Source organism: Ostrea edulis, chromosome 8, assembly GCF_947568905.1.
Source record: "Ostrea edulis chromosome 8, xbOstEdul1.1, whole genome shotgun sequence".
In the NCBI taxonomy this organism is placed as follows: Eukaryota; Metazoa; Mollusca; class Bivalvia; order Ostreida; family Ostreidae; genus Ostrea; species Ostrea edulis.
The window spans coordinates 67284711-67307101 of NC_079171.1; the positions used below are offsets into that span (position 1 = coordinate 67284711).

Sequence of the window (22391 nt, forward strand, 5' to 3'; positions counted from 1 at the left end):
CTAAAACATAGTGATTATCTAATCAGTACCTAAAACATAGTCAATATCTAATCAGTATGTACAACATAGTGAATATCTAATCAGTATGTACAACATAGTGATGATCTAATCAGTACCTAGAACAGAGTAACTATCTAATCAGTACCTACAACATAGTCACTATCTAATCAAAACCTACAACATAATGAATATCTAATCATTACCTACAACATGGTGAATATCTAATCAGTACCTACAACATAGTCAATATATAATCAGTACCTACAACATAGTCAATATCTAATCAGTACCTACAAAATAGTGAATATCTAATCAGTACCTACAACATAGTGATTATCTGATCAGTACCTACAACATAGTGACTATCTAATCAGTACCTACACAATAGTGAATATCTAATCAGTACCTACAACATAGTCAATATCTAATCAGTATTTACAGCATAGTGATTATCTAATCAGTATGTACAACATAGTTATTATCTAATCAATATCTACAGCATAATGATTACCTAATCAGTACCTACAACATAGTAATTATCTAAGCAGTGCCTACAGCATAGTGAATATATAATCAGTACCTACAAAATAGTGAATATCTAATCAGTACCTACAACATGGTGAATATCTAATCAGTACCTACAAGATACTGAATATCTAATCAGTACCTACAAGATAGTGATTATCTATTCAGTACCTACAACATAGTGAATATCTAATCAGTACTTACACCATAGTGAATATCTAATCAGTACCTACAAGATAGTGATTATCTATTCAGTACCTACAACATAGTGAATATCTAATCAGTACCTACAACATAGTCAATATCTAATCAGTACCTACAAAATAGTGAATATCTAATCAGTACCTACAACATAGTCAATATCTAATCAGTACCTACAAAATAGTGAATATCTAATCAGTACCTACAACATAGTGAATATCTAATCAGTACCTACAACATAGTCAATATTTAATCAGTACCTACCTGGTGAGTTTTTAGTTAACTGGAAAGTTTTTAATTACATGGGGAATTTTTAATTACATTGGGGAGTTTTGAGTAACCTGGTGGGTATTTAGAAACTTGATGAGTTTTAAGTTACCCAAAAAATGTAAGTCACCTGAGTCTTTTATTAACTTGGGGAGTTTTTGTTACCTAGAAAGGTTTTCGTAACCTAGGGAGTTTTTAGTCAGTACCTAGAGTTTTCAATTAGCTACATGGGTTTTGTTTCCCTTGAAAATTTAAGATACCTGGAGAGTTTGTAATAAACCGGAAATTTTTTAGTTACCTGGATTGTTTGTGGTTACTAGAAGATGTGTTAGTTACCTGTTGGGGTTTTGGTTACCTGAAAGTGTTTTAGTAACCTGGAGTTTTTGTTACCTTTGGGGATTTAAGTTACCTGGAGTTTTAAGTTACTCGGAGAATTTAAAGTAACCTGTAAAGTGTTTAGTTACATTGAGGATTTTAAATACGTGATTATTTATTAGTTAACTGGAGTTCTTTGCTATATGGAGAGTTTTTAGTCACCTGGATTATATTAGTTAATTTTTTTTTTGGCTATATGGAGATTTTTTAATTATCTGAAGTATGTTGTTTCTCGGATAATTTATAGTAACCTGTGAAATATTTAGTTCCATTGAGTGTATTTATTTACTTGGATTGTATTAGTTAATTGGAGTTTTTGGCTAGATGAAGAGTTTTTTAGATATCCGTTTTTAGGTAATTACAGTTTTAGGGTAGATGAAGAATTCTTAGTTATCCATATTTCGTTTTCGTTCACTGGAGAGTTGTGGAGTCTGACCATTTGTACGTGGATGATTAAGACGGACACTTAATACACGACTTGTCAACACACGACTCTGATGACTGGGTGACTCACTCCCAGACTATGTTAGTACAATCATCAGCATTAACAGTGAGAAGATGCAGTCTGAATCACCGAAATGTATAATCTTAGTATATGACCCGAGTCACTACAATTTGTGGTCTGAATCACTATAATTTGTGGTCTGAGTCACTACAATTTGTGGTCTGATTATCTATAATTTGTTTGTTTTTGAGTTACTTATCCTTGTGGTCTGAATCACTAGTATCTGTTGACTGAGTCACTAGTCTCTGTGGTCTGAGTCATATACTATGTGGTGTGAGTCATACTTTGTGGCCTGAGTCACTACAATTTGTGTTCTGAGTCACTATAATTTGTGGTCTGAGTCGATATAATTTGTGGTCTGAGTCACTACAATTTGTGGTATGAGTCACTACAATTTGTGGTATGAGTCACAATAATTTGTTTGTTTTTGATTTACTTATCGCTGTAGTCTGAATCACTAGTATATGTTGACTGAGTCACTAGTTTCTGTGGTCTGAGTGATTATAATTTGTGGTCTGAGTCACTAGTTGCTGTGGTTTGAGTTACTAGTCTCTGTGGTTTGAGTCACTAGTATATGTTGACTGAGTCACTGTACATTGTGGTCTGAGTCATTATAACTTGTTGTCTGATTCATTGATATTTGTAGTCTGAACTACTTATATCTGTGGTCTGAGTCACTAATATTTGTCAGAGTCAATAATTTCTGTAGTCTGACTCATTGCAATCCATAATTTAAGTCTTTACAATGTGTGTTTTAGTTACTATAGTATGTGGTCGGAATCACTGCAATTTAACATCTTATATATAACATGTGATGTTGCCACAATACGCTTTATTCCAAACATGCTGCGTTAAACATACGCTCTTTTCTAAGATATATATTTAATTCAATTCAAGAGGTCGCACCTGCCATTTGGAGTAATGTCAATTTTTGGGAAGTGTATTTTTGAGTTCTACATTGAAGGTCAATTAGGAAATTAAAAAGAAAAAATCGGGTCCCCATGCTTGTTATTGAGCTACAGTGTTTTAAACATGAACTTCTTGCACTTAAAATATATTTAATTAAACTTGATTTTTTTTCTGCTAGTGTCAACACAACATTAACAACGAAAAATCATTGCATAAAATAGATACATAACCATGTCCTTTAACACTGCAGATGAAAAAAAGAAAGAAATTAATACTAGTTAAGAAATGAATAATTGCCTGTTTGCACTTGATATACGAAAAAAACTTAAAGATATCAAAGTTGAGAGTTAAAAGGACGTATTAGGAGTAATGTCAATTAATATAATTTTACATACTTTTCAAGGTTGGGTCTTCAGGTTTATAATGCCTCTAAAAAGGCAAGGGGTGGTGATCAAATGTTTTTAATTATTAGCCAAAATACTGAATATTTATACATAATTTCAAGTAAATTAATTTTTTTCTTTAAGAATCGGTATTTTGTTTGGAGAAATACATCTACCAAGTTAATAAATTACAACATTTGAACTACGTCCAAATCTCTACCACCTGTATTATAAATTATAGCACTGAAATACACGTAAAGAGGTATAGAAATAGACGACAAATTGGATGAAACAGAAACTGTAAGGGTATGCAGAAGTATAACTTTTTGATTAGTAAATCCTTCCGCCACAAATATATATTCCCTGTCAAACCCTTTCAAAATTTGAATTAAGAAATAATTTTTAACTGGATAGGGTTCAGCAATAGATGTATACTATAGTTGCACCACGGGGTCAGTATTGAACCAGTGAATACTTAGTTGTAGTATTCTGCGTATTTGTACTAAAAAGCTCAGGAGCTAAATTCCTTAAGTGCAAGGAAAATGTGATCAACAAGAGGGTATGACTTCACACTATCAAATAACAGAGCCTGACCTGTCCAGCTGACCATCACACCCGACTGCTGTATGTAAAAGTATTTTGGTGGATCCGTCCGACAAAAATAGGTATACTTCACTCCTCTCCTTCCCTGAGCATCCCCCGACTGTCTGGAAGCTGATCTTCGATTGATGGACCTGTCCATAGGACTTAATCTTCACTATCTGAAGTGATCAAGTTATACACACATATTTATGTATGAAGTCGTCAATATATATATAAATATGTATGTGTAAAGTGGTCACGATAAACGCGAATATTTATGTATGTAGTTGTCAAGATATCAGCAATGATGCATGTCTGAAGTAGCCAAGGTATAAGCAACGGTCCGGGTATGAAATCAAGATATAAACCCATAATTATGACTGGAGTGGTCAACATATTTGACCCCCCCCCCCCTGCACATTTCATGTCTTTATCAATCCTAATACTAAAGCAGTATGGAAGTTGTGATCGAGGCCAAGACATTGGTTTCTGGATTCATTAGACGTTGCTACTAGGTTGTATCCTTGTATCGTTCTTCATGAACCCACGTCTATATCAATTCCTGGTCTACGTATATAACAGATTTGCATATTCAAGATCAGAGATCAAGGTCGTCAACACTAACAACATATTTTTTTTTATAAATATGTGGTTATTCTTCTATCATTCATAATTATGTAAGAAATAATATCAGGACCTTCAGTGATATTGTGCTCCTTCAAAAAATGGCCTTCAAGTGTGTATGATCTAGGGTAAACTCTATAGAATGTTTATCCCAACTGTAAATACATGTATGTAATAAATAAAAACTACAAGTTGTTTCCTTTTCTTTGTGAGAATTGAGACATTTGAAAAGGGATAACACATGTATGTGTCAAAGAAAAACATTCTAACCTTAACATTAACCATTGGAAATGTAATACTCACTTCTCAAACGGCCCCCGAACTGTTGGATGAATTGATAGTGCATACCCACTTTAAGATGGTCCCTCACTGTTATGTTAACTGTAAAACATAAATACTCATTTCCAGAGGGTCACTTCACTGTCATATCAACCGATGGTAATGACAACCGAGAGGTTTTCAACTTCTTTATTTTTAACTCCCCATATTCATGTAGCAATAGTGTGTTATCACCTCCATATGGTGTTTATATATCTCAACTGATTCGATATGCAAGAGCTTCTTTTGTGTATAGTCAGTTTTCAAATCGAAATCAGACATTGGCAAACAGCAGGGGTTCCAAGAGTCTCGTTTAAATTCAGCATTTAGCAAATTATATTGTCGTTATAACGATCTAGCTTACCAACACAACCCACCATTGGGTCAAATGCTGTCTGACGCGTTACATGCCGATAGTTAGGCCGTTCCTGGCATACTGATTGTGACTGTGGATCATTAATTTTATCTGATCAGGATATAGGGTTCATGGCGAATGTGACCGGTCGACAGGGGACGCTAACTATTTCTAGGCACTTGATCCCACTCTGGTGTACCCAGGGGTCCTTGTCGGCCTTACTCTTTGTTTTATATTGCTTATAGGATTCATTCAACTTTCATAGCAAATACGCATTTTTAGATTACCCATCTTAGTTGTATTAAATGGCATAGATACTCACCTTTTTTGAGAAAGTATCTGACTGTTGTATTCAATGACAGTGGATACTTATTTTTCAGACTCTTATTTAAGATGACCTATATTCATTGCTACTGAATACTAACTTTTAAGATGATCCCTCACTGCTGTATTCATTGACAATAAATACTTTCCTGACGTTGCTTCAATTGCCAGAAAGCGAATCGCTTCTGTATTTATTGACAGAGAATAGTTACTTTTCAGACGACCACTTATATTTGTATTTATTGGGAGTAATACCCACTTCACAGATGACCCATCGCTGTTGAAGTGGATTACTTTACAGGGACTGTGATAGGTATTTGTCTTTTCTTTGCGATCTGATAACGTGCAATTCAAGAAATGACACCCCAGCAACGGATGACAACAACAACATCTTTAGAAGAAATATGACTACAACATATTTAGAATGACAACACCATAGTCAAAATGATTGACAGCTACAATATATTTAGAATGAATGACAACTACAACAAATTGAGAATGAATGACTACTACATCAAATTTATAATGAATGACAATTTCAACATCTTTGGAATGAATGAAACCTAAAAGATATTTAGAATGAATAATAGCTGCAAGATATTTAGAATAAAATTCAATTACAGAATATCTAGACTAAATGACAGCTACAAGAGATTTAGAGTGAAGGTGAACTGCAACCAATTTAAAAGGAGTGACATCTACAAGAGCTTTAGAATGGAGGACAGCTACAATGCATGTATCATGACAACAACAGACAATATATGTAGAATGGAGGACCGCCACAACGCATTTATGATGACAACAACAGACTATAGATGTAGAATGAAGGACAGCAACAGCAGAGAGCACCTCAAATGTAGATATATGGCAGAGATTCTTAATATGTCAAAGCGTGTGTTCTTAAGGTCAAATCCGAAAGACCAAAGATTCTCACTTCTAAATGCCGAGCGTTTGAAAAAGCATCAATCCCAACGTCTGTGTTCTCCTTGGATTTGACACGGTCATGATACAAACAGATTCAAACTCAAAACTTCTCAGTTTCGAAGCAAACGTCCTACCACTACAACCCTAGCTCATGTGTGGCTAACTGATATCCTTTGCATATCGATGCAGGTATTCACGTTGATCAAAAATACTCAAATTATATCGTTTAACAATATACAACGAAGAATATACACATAAATTTGACACATGTAATATGTTTTAATAGCACCCGTTGTTAAGTAATCATACCCCTTGTTAGACACTATCACCATGGAACGAATATGTTCAATCTTACAGGGTAATTTAATGTTTCTTGGTCAATCGAATTCAAGTCCTTTACATGAAATTATAATAAACTAATATATGTCCAATTTCCAATGGATTGTTTCACTGTCAGAAAAAAAATGCTTGCTACACGAGACACATTGATACAAAAATGACATTCCACGGCGAGAACATGTGTTACTTACTCCAATATAAGTATTAAATATACTGAAACACGCCCCCTAAAACATTATAAAATACTATTTTTTAACCGTAATCTACCTTGCTTGAAAATAACAAACGTGCAATTTATCAGTTATTATACGTAGTTTCCATGAGCACTAATTACTTAACAATGTTACCAGAGACATTTATTTCCATATGTTGTTACCAAGATGATATACCTTGAACCTCTCATGATACATACTACTTAACTCCGTCAAATATGGGTGGGTCTGAGAGAGCACGACCTTGCCCTGAGCATCGTTGACCTCTACATTAGGGTATTTGATAAGAAGGTTAACCACCTGTAGAGTACAGTAACACGGCACTGAAAATACAAAGACTCAGCACTAAAAACTAATATATATATATATATATATATATATATATATATATATATATATATATATATATATATATATATATATATATATTATGACACCACTGAAAAACAAAACTATGTATTATGACAGAACACAAAAGCAAAATCAGCTATTATGACAGCACTGAAAAACAAACATATCTATTATAATAGCACTGGAAAACAAAGATATTTTACTCCGTCAATACTAAACAAGTGTACCACAAATTCTGTATCATATGCCCGTTGGGAATTCAGTGCAATATATGTATACATTACGCGGATGAGTTAAGACTTTTCTCATTAATACCAGTGCTGTAAAATGTACTTCACCGCACTGGCACATTACATGACATCACAATGAATAAAACACGCCATGATGCATTTGCATTCCTTTTGCGGTTGGAAAGGTCAAAATATGTTTTCGTTATTTACCACCGTAATCAAACGAGAAACCGCAATCATGTAAAAGTTTCTGTCAAATGGGTTATATTAATTGTCGTTGATATTGAAATAGTTCCAATTTCTTTTTATAGAAAATACATGCTAAAGTAATATCCATATTATATTGTGATCTTGATATCGTCTCTAATCTGCACGTATAGTGACTTTCACAATGAACTCATTTGCATAAACAGGGTTTCCGTACATACAAATTTCATCATTGCCACGACACCCCGAGGGTTTTGGGTAAACTATGTTTGATTTATGTGACATGTGAACTTCAGTGCAAAAGGAAAGTTAGGGGAACAAGTTGTGGCTTCATCAGAAAACATGTTTTTTTTTCAGGCTAGATTTAATTTCGTATACGCAAAAATCGCCGCATCTTGCATATCCAATGCAAAAATTAGACATATTACAAGTAACTTGCTCCCATCTCTTTTCAAATTAAGAAATTGATATGTTTTGAAGTTATATTAACTTGCATGAATATCTGGAGATTGTGTCAATGGCACGATTTATACATACACGGTACGGTTTTATCTTGATATTTGATCACGTGATATACAGCTGATGAAGAGACTGTCTGCCTGGTGAGAAATGTATGGGAGGTCAATATGCACTTATTGTTTTTGTATAAACTTGTTGTGTGTACATAATTTGTCAAAACTGTATCTGTGTATAATGCTGTTTTCCTCTGATATATTTGTATGGCCCTACTTAACACAACTACGTATGAGAACAAGTCTTGGGAACAATTTGGCTTACATACAACTAACGGTAGATCAAAGTGCATCACTCAAATTGAAATGTAAACTAATTATGTAATTCGCCGAGGAAGGTTGTGGCACAATTTAAGCAAATACTTGTATATAAAAAACATGCGGAAAACTGTTTGACCTATATATGCCCATAAGATATATAATGGTACACCATCCATCTGACATGCAATGAACTTATATCCTCCTAGAGGAAGCTTGTGACTAATTTTCTGGACAATATATGAATACAAGGTGATGATAACGAACAATAATCAATCTCATAACTCCTATAAGCAATACAACATAGATATTTGGCAAACACGGACCCTGGACACAGCAGAAGTGGGATGAAGTGCCCAGGAGGGGTAAGCATTTCCTGTCGACTGGTCCCACCCGCCGTGAGCCCTATATCCATATCAGGTAAAGGGGGATATCTGTAGTCAAAATCAGTGTGCAAAGAACGGCCCAACGATCGGTATGAAACACGTCAGACAACATATAACTCAATCATTGGTTGGATTGACAAACTAGATCGTTATAACGACCATGTAATATGCGAAATGCTGACTTCCATTTATAACGAAAACATGTTTTTTCTTATTAAGTGATACTACGATATTGATATTTGACCTTTGTAAATAATATGCATCCCCTGCTCGGCATACTGTGTATGGGTATCAAATTTGACGGTCCTAGACCAAACGGTTCAGTCTGGAATAAGAGCTGAAATGTTCCACCGAAATATCGATACTGTTCAACATAAACGTTTGATTCAGTTTTCGATTCATTGCCTCGATTTTTGGTTCGATACCTTTATTACAAACGGGTTCAGTAGACTACATCAATGTCGACCAGTACTAATTATTTTACCTGCACCTCTGTATGAGGGACACAATAGTATCAAATAATGTTCACATTGTTGTTTGCCGTGAACCTGACGAAAACAATGAACGTTAACAGTTTAAAACTACAAAGCCATTGTATACATAAAAAAGACCCAGAAATGTCTCTCTATAAGATGTGTCTGGAATTAACCTGAATTAGCCTTTTAAGAAAGTAAAGTATATACCAGGTATACTATGTCAACAAAATCAGAATGATATTCCTAATTGGATAGCATGATGACATTATGAATAAGATATTTCCCTCTTTTTTTCAAAATAAGCCTAAAAACTGTCAAACATTATACAGAGTATTACTCAGGAAAATGTGTGCGCATTTGCCGAGGAAAATGGAAATATTTATATTGTGTATTATTTTAAGATAAAAAAACATACCTGAATACGAATTTGCTCGACGCATGCACTGCATGTTTTCTGAAAGGAAAACACCTGAATCTGTGGATATTTTCATTGAAAATGGTATTTCTGCTTTTTTATGCCAACTTCTAGCTCTTGCCATATGACACAAATCATTTTGCTGATCAAACGGAGCAAATTTTGAGTTTGCTAATCTATTCCTTATTTGAATGTCATGGTTTGAGTTCGAAGTGAAATCATCGGTATTGTGTACCAACTGACTTTAGAAACTGTACGTACTTTTTACAATTCTAAGTCTTGAATTTTTTTTTTCTTTCCAATACTATTGTTGGTTTATTCTGTAAATTGTATAATATTGCAAATATCGAATCGTGTCATAAGTATTACAATATGTATTGTATCGTGAAGGGGCCCGTCGTTTGAGCACTACCTGAAATGTGTCCTAATAAGATATACTATGACCTTGTCATTTGACCTTGGAGAACAATATCCTATTAACTGATGTTACAATCTTTGCAATTTTACCCTGACCTTGAAAAACATTAGATATATGTCTATCAGCATGGTAAGCAAATGTACCAGGATCTCACAGTTCATTTTATGTTTTACCTACAAGGTCATGACAGACAGGCGACGCCATAACATAATACTTCCCATCTTTGACGGGCATATCAAAACACATATGTTGTGTTATGTCAGCCGTGAAAAATGCAAATTTGTTCTTGTGTCATCACTGAAAAACAAAGATATATATGTTTTACTGTGCCAACATTGACAAAGATAGTTTAATATGTCAGAACTGAAAAAAAAAATACTATCTCGGCAATGAAATAATATACTTTACGATATGTCAGCACTGCCAGACAAAGACGTTGTCTTTGTCAGATTGAAAAAAAAAACACCAAACAAACGTGTTTTTTCTCAGCGAATTGCTCCATAGAAGTCAGAAAAAAAATTTTGAGAGGGATGTTAAACTAAATAAAAACATTCATCTCTATGAGAGTTTAAAAAGAAATATTATCCTCCATAAACATGAAACATATCGACATTTATGTCAGCACTGAAAAATACATTACAATTCATACATCTGACATCATAAATACTAAAGTTTCACAACAACTACTGTAACCCTTTAGTAGCCTCGTTATTTACTGACTTCATACAATAATCCTATGTTAGCATCATTATGTGATTCTTAATTATTGCCATTTAAATTACTGATATTCAACTTCTGGTGTTTAGCTAATGGTATCGTATGGCACATTTAGTATTCAGCATTGGATTACTAATTTCAAGATTGTTGAGATAAACACATTTTCTAGGTTGCCCATAAAAAAAGTCCGTCACCTTAATGTTTTAACAGTGATACAAGTAGAAACAGAAAATCCCGAAAGAATGTTAAACTAGATAAAACCCTTCAAACAGCTCTGTCAGCGATGGAAAACATATGTTTTACTATGTCAACACTGGAAATAAAAAAAAAATGTTTTACGATACCATCACTGAAAAATAAAGACCTTTTAGAAAACCACCACTTAAGAAAACCAGAATCCTGACCTCATAACTAGTAGCAACTTCACTATAACTCCTAAATAACTCTGCAGCAACCTCGGCATTTACTGACTTCAAAAGGTAACTCCATACTCGCTTTGTTATCTGATTCCTAGTTACTGATATCTAAATTACTGGCATTTAGACATGTCCACTACAAACAGTTTAGTTACTGATATGTTCACTACTAGAATCTTAGATAACGATATCTTACAGCGTTGTAACGCATTTAGCTACCATGTTGTAATGTAACAATACCTCGTTTAGGCCTTTAACTCGAGTTAACTAAAAACCTAAAGAACTTATCAAGACCTTATCATGGCCTTATAGTCTGTCCAATTTATATTGGAAATGTGTAGTGGTTTTTTTTTTTCCATTTTGTAGAATCAAATTAAAATACTGGAACTTTTTAAACAAAACAATGCAGATAAAGGATGACTTTAGGGACCTTTGAAGTGGAAATCTATTATCCGTATGAAACAGAATATAACGTTTCAATGGGGAAAGTTAGTTGCTACACATTATTCCATACACCTTATCATGATTTAAAAGAGAAGTGCAGTGCTTTCACGATAAAGAATACATTTTGTTATCTGTAAACATTTTGACTTAAGTTTAATCCATACATTTCACTCTGAATAATACTTAAATTTACCAAAATTCTGAGAAAATTGTTCTACAGATAAAGAACAACTTTTCATTTGACAGAAAACTATAGACATTGTAGTACACGTGTGAAATTATTTATATATGATAAAAACACATGCTTACTCCTCCTTGGCACCTGATCCCACCTCTGGTGTGTCCCGGGGTTTGTGTTTGTCCAACTATCTATTTTGTATTGCTTATAGAAGTTATGAGATTGATCACTGTTCGTTATCTTCACCGTGCATGCATACTGTCATATGCGATGCTATTTCAATTTTTATTTCACTCGTAGTATATATAAATTTTCCTAACATTGAATTTCATTTCACAAACATTTGTGAATTTACCGTGACGTCAAATTGAATTTGGAGTTTCACAAATAATGTATACGTATGATGAAATATAATATCTGTGAACTCGAAATATCATGCAGTGATGGGTCTGATGGTGTTGATTTTACACTTTCTAGCATCAGAGAACGTCAATAAAATATAGGTTTGTGTTAAACATCAAACTCATGAAATTGTTCTTTTTAGTAAAGTATAACTCGAGAAGCAAAATTATTAATTCTCAAAATACATTTTGCGCAATCATTATTGTAACTATCTACAATATGTGCTTTCCAAGTGATTAACATGAATTCTGTATTCGTGTGATCAATTTATAATGCACGAACATCAGTGTTAATAATCTGTTGTTTGGATTTCTGATCAGAAACAAATATACCTCCATGGCCAGAATTTGGCTGTCATGAAAAAATATACGATTTTAATCAACTGCAGCTATTTAATAATTTATGGAGTTTAAGATTTTAGAGATCAAATCTGTTTTTGCCCAACCCCTATTTTGTATTTATTATAGGAGTTACGAGATTGATCGCTGTTCGTTATATCCAGCTTTCGTGCTAACTGTTTTCTTAACGTCACTTTCTTAATAGGTACATTGTAATTTAAATATGGTGACACGGTCTGCGTTTTAATAGTTAACGTATTTCTTTGAATTCAGGGGGTTTAACGACAATAAATACCTAATTTCGGTAATATAAACACATATCGTGAAATTTATTTTCAAATCATCTATCATGATTAAAATAAACCGGTCGATTACAAGACTTTATTTGAAAATGATAAATGTATACAGAACACCTATACGCATTATATTCCTAATTATTTATAATTCTGTCCAACATTGGTATTTAGCTCACTACACAACCCTTTCCTGGAAGGTGAGACGCCATTATCTAGGATATGTTTGACAGGAATTGTATCTCTTGTATCCATTATAACACCTACAGTATCCTCTTTCATGAAATCGTCGCATCAAATAATAAAAAGAATAGCGATTATTTGTTGTGTATATTGCCAAGAGTTTCATGGCCGAGCTGGATTGTCACATGGTTCTCTTTGAAATTCAACAGAAACATCCTTTATGGCGAATCCATAACTAAACTAATGTATGTCTCCGTGATGTAAAACAAGACTAGACTGACTACTAAGTGATTTGACTGTGTATTTTATAGAGTAATTATCGGAATCATGTCTGTCCAGGTGTATGTCGGAGATCAATGATCACCATTTTTACATCATATATCATGTGCACCCGTGGCGGTTTATGGAGTCAATTAATACTTTGAAAAATACATTTGTAATAAAATACCGTGGCAAATGGCGATAACGGATTAGACGTTTTAACGGGATTTCAAGTAATAAGAAAAATGGTCTTACGAAAAGGCGACATTGATATGAATTGAATGGCGATGATTCGAAAGTTAACTCTGTCTACCATCAATTCAAAATTATATGATTATGTGCATTGGTACTCCATATAGCCAATCAAAGAAAGCATATAATGAATAACTTTAACACATCTAGTATATTGACTGTTTTCCCTTCAATTAGCCATGACTGCAAAAGAAGAATTGAACAATTCACAATGACGTAGATACTCAAGGAACACTTCATACAGAAGTACTTACACTAAACATGTAGTTACAATTAGATGACAATATACTCTTCAGATTTATATATCTAGTTCCGGTTGTTCTTTCTTATTAGAATGAAAGGATTTAGTCTACTTTTAAGAACAGTGCGTTTACAGAGCAAAATTAATTGGCGTGTGTTGTATTTATTAGAAATATTGGTTTTGTAATGTGGTCTAGCTAAATGAAGTCACAGTGGTTAGTTCCTGTCTCCGTGGCCAACTCACGCTGTACGAACTTCAGAACGTGGGTGCCTTTTATTTGTACTTTTGGACAATTTAATGAAATACTTGAGCATTATACTTCAATAAACGCCCTCCAGTTGTGCAAAAATATGAATGTAATTGACTGTTACTGTTTATTAATTTAGGAAACTAAGTTATAACTCAATTAAACTACGAATGGGGAATGTAATTTTATCTTCAAAATAAACGCCATACAGCTGTCAAAAATATGAATGCAATTAACTATTACTGTTTATTAATTTAGCAAACTGAGTTATAACTCAATTAAGCTACGAATGGAGAATATAATGTTATCTTCTCCACAAACATGAACAATATTTATAAATTAAGAAGTGTTATTTCCCCCCTCTTCTCGTAAGTTTTCACATGCAGGTTTTTTGGGGTATAACTTGATCAGACACTTGGAATCCTCGAGCATCTTGCCGGGTTCAATTATCTTTTTTTTCAAAAGTTTTTTATTCATTTTGTTTCTGTTTTTATATTATATTTCATTTCCTTGGAGGTACATATTAATTGAACAGAACATAGTTCCTGTCTGGACTCAGGCTATCATAGATAGAAAATTAAGTGGAAACAATCCTAAAATACTTACATTAAACTATCAGGGACTGAGTCACATAGGTATGTTTTATTTTTTTTTATTTATGTGCTACTTTGCCTCCTTGTAAACAGCATTTCATCGATTATCAGCAATAATTCAAGGCAAATATATAGTATATTTTCTTACCAATATGATATGAAAAGGGACTATAAAGAAAAGTGATTAATCTGATAACTCCTATATAAGGAATACAACATAAAGAGTTGGGAAAACACGGACCTTTGTATATATCAGAGGCTGAACCAAATGCCTGAAATGAATAGGGATCCCATGTCGACCCGGCACACTTGTCGTGAGCCCTAGATATTGATAAGGTAAACATATATTTTATTTTTTCCAATGACTAACCTAAAGGAAGTTTATGTTTCAAGATCGTTCCATTACTCTTACTAAAGTTTTATGTATTTGTCAACATCCCTATTTTATAACAATAAAAATCGTAATTATTTTTTTTTTCATCCGACATACTAGGTTTTTTTTTTTATAAATAAATAAACTGATTCATATTCCCTACATATTGCCTGGTAGTCCGATAACAATGTCCCTGATGTGTATAACAGATTGCCAATTTTTGAATGACATCAAGGTGCTGAATCGGTAGGGATACAGGTTCACACACCTACACACCTAATACTTTGAAATATACATTTGTAATAAAACACCGTGGTTAATGGCGGTTTTGTTGTCACTCTCCATACTTCCGGAAATCCTTGGTTATCCTCCTCATCATTTCATATTCCATATTACATTTAATATTCCTTATGAAATTGATGAGATTAATAATATTTTATTATATAATGTTTTTTTATCAAACGTATATATAGATAGATATTGTCAATGACAGAAATACCCATCAACAGCATATGTCTGGAATCTAGTCTGTGTAGATAGTGGTTATACCACACAAGGTAACATAGTTTTACAACGGCCTTATCTTCCGGAAAACATTAGTGGATATATTGTTCTTTGAACTATACTGATATTATAAGGGTCTGCATTGGTTTGTCTCGAGTAAACTATTTATGCTTTCCATGAAGGGTGTCATCTAGCAAGTATTACTGGGTATTTTGTATTAAGATAACGAACCCAGGACACGACATTGTGTTGTCATTTCCTGATCTCATCACTTGTTTACCCCCCCCCCCCCAAAAAAAAAAACATATTTCAAGCTTTATAGTAATAACACATTTCCAAAACGATGCAGCATTTATCAATAGCTATAAATTGTTTCTAAATTTGAACTCCTCCCTTGTTGAGATAGTGTCCCTGTGTGTCATATGTAGTTTAGTATGTGTGTAAATGGAAATATCTTTAAGCAATCGATATATTTCTTAAATATCCACATCAATGTTATATAATATTAATTAAACTGATGTGAATATTAACATTAATAATCTATATCATCAATCAATGGGTTCCTGTTGTGGTCAACTTTAACGCATCAAATAACTTACCTTTATTATCCTTCAATGACTCATATCATCAGAAGCAGTACTGGATAATTCACAACTCACGAACACTTTCAAAGTTATTGTACGAAGCATGTAAAACTGCATTTTAGATTACTGCATCTAGTTCCGGTTTCTCTTCTTTATCATTTGAACGACTGTACACAGGTAGGGTGCATAGTAGAGTAATACACGTATACAACAAGTTTAAGTGTTTTATACTAAGTAATAGTGTTATTCTAACGGTTTACCGTATACTTCTAGAGTACTGCACTGGTCATCATCATTAAGCAACACTCACATGATGTTATTTGCGTGACCAATTGATTTTACACAACCTTCAAAGTGTGGGCACTCTTCTATTTTAATTTCTAATCAGATCAATAAAAACCAGCATGCTGCTCCAATACGAATCGTGTAGCTACCATACAAATACTACTGCACATCCCTCCCACGCGAAATTGAAAAAAAAAATATCTTAAAACAACACATACAGTTGATTAGAACACAAAAACGAACAAGTCGTTACACAATTAGCATTTTCTATTTCTTTTTTGTTCTCATTGCTGCAGGGAGTTTCTAGAATACCATGGTTTTGTCACTCTCACAACATCACAAAAAATATTGGGAGTACTATAAATGTTAAACACTAAGGTAATACAACACACTGTGGTGATACTGTGCAATCTGTCAAGTACTTAGAACTGACTATTCAGTCACATGTCAAGTTTCATGTCAGACATCATCCTGGCACATTTCAGTAGCCATTCCGTCATATTTAATGAATATCTAGTTCCGTTTCAGGAATCCATCCATTTCATTTATTGACCATTCACTTTTCCTTCTACATTCATGTTGTCATGTTTCAATGCTCATTTTGTTATCTCTCCTTTTGAAGAAAAAAAAATATCTATGTACGTATATTTTTATAACTGAAGCGAAACCATACTTTATTTGAGCATATATGCCATTTTACGAGAATAATGTAAAACACTCGAGACGTTGACAGAGGTGTATGTGAGAGCAAAGAACGACAACTCTGGGTAGATATTGTCCCAGCCCTAAACTAGGTATCCCATAATTCTCTGTATCTAAAATTGATCTATGAAAGGTGAAGATAATGAACAGTGTACTATCTCAAAAATCCTATACGCAATGCAAAATAGATAGTTGGGCAACATGGACCCCTGTCGATCGGTCACACCCGCCGTGAGTCCTATATGTAAAACTTATATGGTATCAATTTAGATGCACCAGATGCGCATTTCGACTCAATATATCTAAATCAAAACTAAGTACCACATACAACCCTATATCTAACTCAAAACTAAACATCTGATACAACCCTATATCGAACCTAGAGCCCATTGCTAAATTTCCCACAATTATTGATGTCCAGTCACAAGTTAGATACCCCACAATCCCCTTGTATATAACTCAAAGCTAAGCATCCTGCAATTTTACATACCTAACCTAGAACTCAGTGCTACATCCCCCACAATCCTTGGTGTTCCTCCCTAAGTTAGATATCCCACAATCCTTGGTACCCCCCCCCTAAGTTAAATATCCCACAATCCTTGGTAGCCATTTCTAAGTTAGATATCCCACAATCCTTGGTGTCCCTCCCTAAGTTAGATATCCCACAATCCTTGGTAGCCATATCTAAGTTAGATATCCCACAATCCCCTATATCTAACAATAGTTTCGGTATCCCGCGTGTCTGTTGTCTACTACATATCCCACAATCACTTACCTTCCCCTGTGTATCAGTACAAGGTAATCCATGGCTTGAAATCCCACAATCCAGTCCTAGTCTGTGTAATAGGAGTGCTGAGTCATCACTCCGTGTAATTGGTCCATCATAACTCAGCTGTAAGAACCAAATAACTTAGAACTCAGTGCTACATCCCCCACAATCCTTGGTGTCCATCCCTAAGTTAGATATCTCACAATCCTTGGTGTTCCTCCCTAAGTTAGATATCTCACAATCCTTGGTGTCCATCCCTAAGTTAGATATCTCACAATCCTTGGTGTTCCTCCCTAAGTTAGATATCCCACAATCCCCTATATCTAACAATATTTTCGGTATCCCGTGTGTCTGTTGTCTACTGCATATCCCACAATCACTTACCTTCCCCTGTGTCTCAGTACAAGGTAATCCATGACTTGAAATCCCACAACCCAGTCCTAGTCTGTGTAATAGGAGTGCTGAGTCATCGCTCCGTGTGATTGGTCCATCATAACTCTGCTCTAAGGACCGAAGATTGAGTACGTGCACATCACACGGTAAAGATCCCGACAGGAAGGAATGCTGAGAAACCAATGGCGGCACACTGACTGATCTGTTCTGGGGTAGAATCGGAATGTTATGGACTAGGTGCAGATAGGTCAAGTGAGCTTGGAGTGAAGGAAAACCACTTGTTTTGTCCTTGATCTATAAAAGAAAATTACCAGATAGGTCACAATGTTTACATGCCTTATGGTGCTAAGGGAACATCCTAATTCTTATGTGCACCACTCATTGGCTTTACACAAAGGATACAAAAACTTTTCATTAACTATATTCTGAATATAAATTAACTTCAAACTAACTATACACGAAGTCTACAACAACTATGCATTAACTTTGCACTAACTTCTAACTAACTTTGCATGAATTATACATTAAATTTACACTAACTATATATTAACTTTACACTAACAGTACACTAACTTTAAATTAACTATGCATTTAATATAATATACTATTTTACACTAACTATGTATTCAACAGGGGATGTTTTCTCCTCCTCGGCACCTGATCCCACCTCTGGTGTGTCCAGGGGTCCGTGTTTGCCCAACTATCTATTTTGTATTGCTTGTAGGAGTTATGAGATTGATCAATGTTCGTTATCTTCACCTTGCATACTAACTTAACACTAATTATACACTAATTTTACACTAAATATGCATTTAATATATACTAACTTTACACTAAATATACACTAACTATGCATTAACTACATTCAAACTTTACAGTCTGCCTGTATAAACTTCACATTAGCTTCACACATAATACACAGAAATAGTGATTGGTAAAAGTTGTTTTGTAATAGAACGAAAAGTTGCTTTGTCAAAATTTGATCACTTACCGGGGGAGCACTTCGTGACTCAAACATAAACTTGAATCTGTTTGGGGTCAGCGTGTTATCTCGGACACCCTGACCTAGACCTCTCATGTCGTCCTGATTCAACGTCCTGTCGAGCATAACCTGGATCTCACCAGTCACCAATATCCACATATATCTATAAATACAAACATATACATTCAAATCTATTATGAATATTGGGATGTGTTGTCCTCTGTGAATATTGAGATGTGTTGTTCTCTGTTTGTGAATATTGAGATGTGTTGTCCTTTGTTTGTGAATATTGAGATGTGTTGTCCTTTGTTTGTGAATATTGAGATGTGTTGTCCTCTGTTTGTGAATATTGAGATGTGTTGTCCTTTGTTTGTGAATATTGAGATGTGTTGTCCTTTATGGATTGTGAATACTGAGATGTGTTGTCCTTTGTGGATTGTGAATATTGAGATGTGTTGTCCTTTGTCTGTGCATATTGAGATATGTTGTCATTTATGGATTGTGAATATTGAGATGTGTTGTCCTTTGTGGATTGTGAATATTGAGATGTGATGTCCTTTGTGGATTGTGAATATTGAGATGTGTTGTCCTTTGTCTGTGCATATTGAGATATGTTGTCCTTTATGGATTGTGAATATTGAGATGTGTTGTCCTTTGTGGATTGTGAATATTGAGATGTGATGTCCTTTGTGGATTGTGAATATTGAGATGTTTGTCCTTTGTTTGTGAATATTGAGATGTGTTGTCCTCTGTTTGTGAATATTGAGATGTGTAGTCCTTTGTTTGTGAATATTGAGATGTGTTGTACTTTGTGGATATTGAGATGTGTTGTCCTTTGTGGATTGTAAATATTGAGATGTGGTGTCCTTTGTGGATTGTGAATATTGAGTTGTGCTGTCCTTTATGGATTGTGAATATTGAGATGTGTTGTCCTTTGTTTGTGAATATTGAGATGTGTTGTCCTTTATGGATTGTGAATATTGAGATGTGTTGTCCTTTGTTTGTGAATATTGGGATGCGTTGTCCTTTGTTTGTGAATATTGAGATGTGTTGTCCTCTGCTTGTGAATATTGAGATGTGTTGCCCTTGATGGATTGTGAATATTGAGATGTGTTGTCCTTTATGGATTGTGAATATTGAGATGTGTTGTCCTTTGTTTGTGAATATTGATATGTGTTGTCCTTTTTTGTGGATATTGAGACCTGTAGTCCTCTCTTTGTGAATATTGAGAAGTGTTGTCCTCTGATTGTGAATATTGAGATGTGTTGTCCTTTGTGGATTGTGAATATTGAGATGTGTTGTCCTTTGTGGATTGTGAATATTGAGATGTGTTGTCCTTTGTTTGTGAATGTTGAGATGTGTAGTCCTTTGTTTGTGAATATTGAGATTTGTTGTCCTCTGTTTGTGAATATTGAGATATGTTGTCGTTTGTGGATTGTGAATATTGTGATATGTTGTCCTTTGTGGATTGTGAATATTGAGATGTGTTGTCCTTTGTGGATTGTGAATATTGAGATAGGTTGTCCTTTGTGGATTGTGAATATTGAAATGTGTTGTTCTTTATGGATTGTCAATATTGAGATGTGTTGTCCTTTGTTGGTTGTGAATATCGAGATAGTATTTGTATATTACCTGTCTGTAAGCTGGTTACCCCCAACGACTGTGCAGTGAGAACGCTGAAGCGAGTTTTGTCATCCTCGCTGAATGTCATGGCCGGCATTGGGTACACATTGGCCTGAGTGGGCAGCTTGTCAAATGTTTTATGTTTGATCCTCTGTATCAAAACCAAGAGAGGAATATGAAGAGTGCCTAATCAAACATCTATTTTATCTGTTCATCTCTGTCTTGTATCCTGAACTATTCATGCTGGGGTTGGTCAATTTCATAATTTGTGTTCATGGCTACATGAGAGGTAAAGATAACACATAGAGATCAATCTCTTAACTCCTATAAGGAATTCAAAATACACGATCATGTTCTGCATACGATCAAGTTTTAAATTGAGACGAGTTGGTGATAAAATTAATGAGTTAATTAATGCTACAGAGTTTTCAATTATCTCTTTTGATGTTGCAGGGTTTTAAATTACCTTTCTTAGAGACAGCATTTTAAAAAAAAAATATATGGTTGTTATAACGAACTAAATTACAGATACAACCCGTCAATGCTACGGTTCTCATAATGAACAAATACAACCAATCTTTGTTTTAACGAACTAATTTACAGATACAACCAATCTTTGGGTTAAATGCTGAATGATGGGTGTGTAACAATTGCCAACATATAACTTATTTTCCTTGATCAAGATATAGGATTCACTACGAACCTAGCTATATTGATCAGTAATAACTAATAAAGTGATGGTAGATGATCAATACCTGGAATCCATTGAGATCGGTGAAGAATTCTTTGTCAACGCTATGAATGTCAGTAGAGATTTTGACAGCTAGTTCATAGTTCGTCTCCTTTCTGACGTCGACCTGGTTATACATGTCTACCGTCCTCCCATCTGTGCCTGCAACGTAGTCAATATATAATCAGTACTTACAACATAGTTATTATCTAATCAGTACCTACAGCATACTGGATATCAAATCAATACCCACAACATAGTGAATATCTAATCATTACCTACAACATATTTACTATCTAATCAGTACCTACAACATAGTGAATATATAATCAGTACGTACAACATAGTGAATATCTAATCAGTATGTACAACATAGTGATTATCTAATCAGTACGTACAACATAGTGAATATCTAATCAGTATGTACAACATGGTGATTATCTAATCAGTATGTACAACATAGTGAATATCTAATCAGTACCTACAACATAGTGAATATATAATCAGTACCTACAGCATACTGAATATCTAACCAATATCCACATCATAGTGAATATCTAATCAGTACCTCCAATATAGTGATTATTTAATCAGTACCTACAGCATACTGAACATTGAATCAGTACCTACAACATAGTCAACATCTAATCAGTACCTCAACATAGTGATTATCTAATCAGTACCTACGACATAGTGAATATCTAATCAGTATGTACAACATAGTGATTATCTAATTAGTACCTACAACATAGTGACTATCTAATCAATGTCTACAACATAGTCAA

The 22391-nt window shown here is 34.2% G+C and overlaps 1 protein-coding gene across 1 annotated transcript; it reads right to left on the reverse strand.

The window, feature by feature from the left end:
* Positions 1–10714: 10714 nt before the first annotated feature.
* LOC130049770 (alpha-mannosidase 2-like) lies at positions 10715–21745 on the reverse strand. The gene is made up of 6 exons (XM_056147768.1): positions 21632–21745; positions 20912–21027; positions 19263–19416; positions 18263–18565; positions 17885–18001; positions 10715–10720 (listed from the first exon to the last, which is right to left on the reverse strand). The coding sequence occupies exons 1-6, from the start codon at positions 21743–21745 to the stop codon at positions 10715–10717; spliced, it is 810 nt and encodes a 269-aa protein (XP_056003743.1).
* Between the last annotated feature and the right edge of the window lie 646 nt (positions 21746–22391).

What these genes read in the sequence shown, in the direction of transcription:
- LOC130049770 (XM_056147768.1), bottom strand. Translation starts at nt 21,745, where the DNA reads ATGTATAACCAGGTCGACGTCAGAAAGGAGACGAACTATGAACTAGCT. An exon ending in CCGATCTCAATGGATTCCAG is followed by an intron (nt 21,028 to 21,631) that starts GTATTGATCATC and finishes GTTTTGATACAG; the next exon opens with AGGATCAAACATAAAACATT. An exon ending in AGCGTTCTCACTGCACAGTC is followed by an intron (nt 19,417 to 20,911) that starts GTTGGGGGTAAC and finishes TTGTATTTATAG; the next exon opens with ATATATGTGGATATTGGTGA.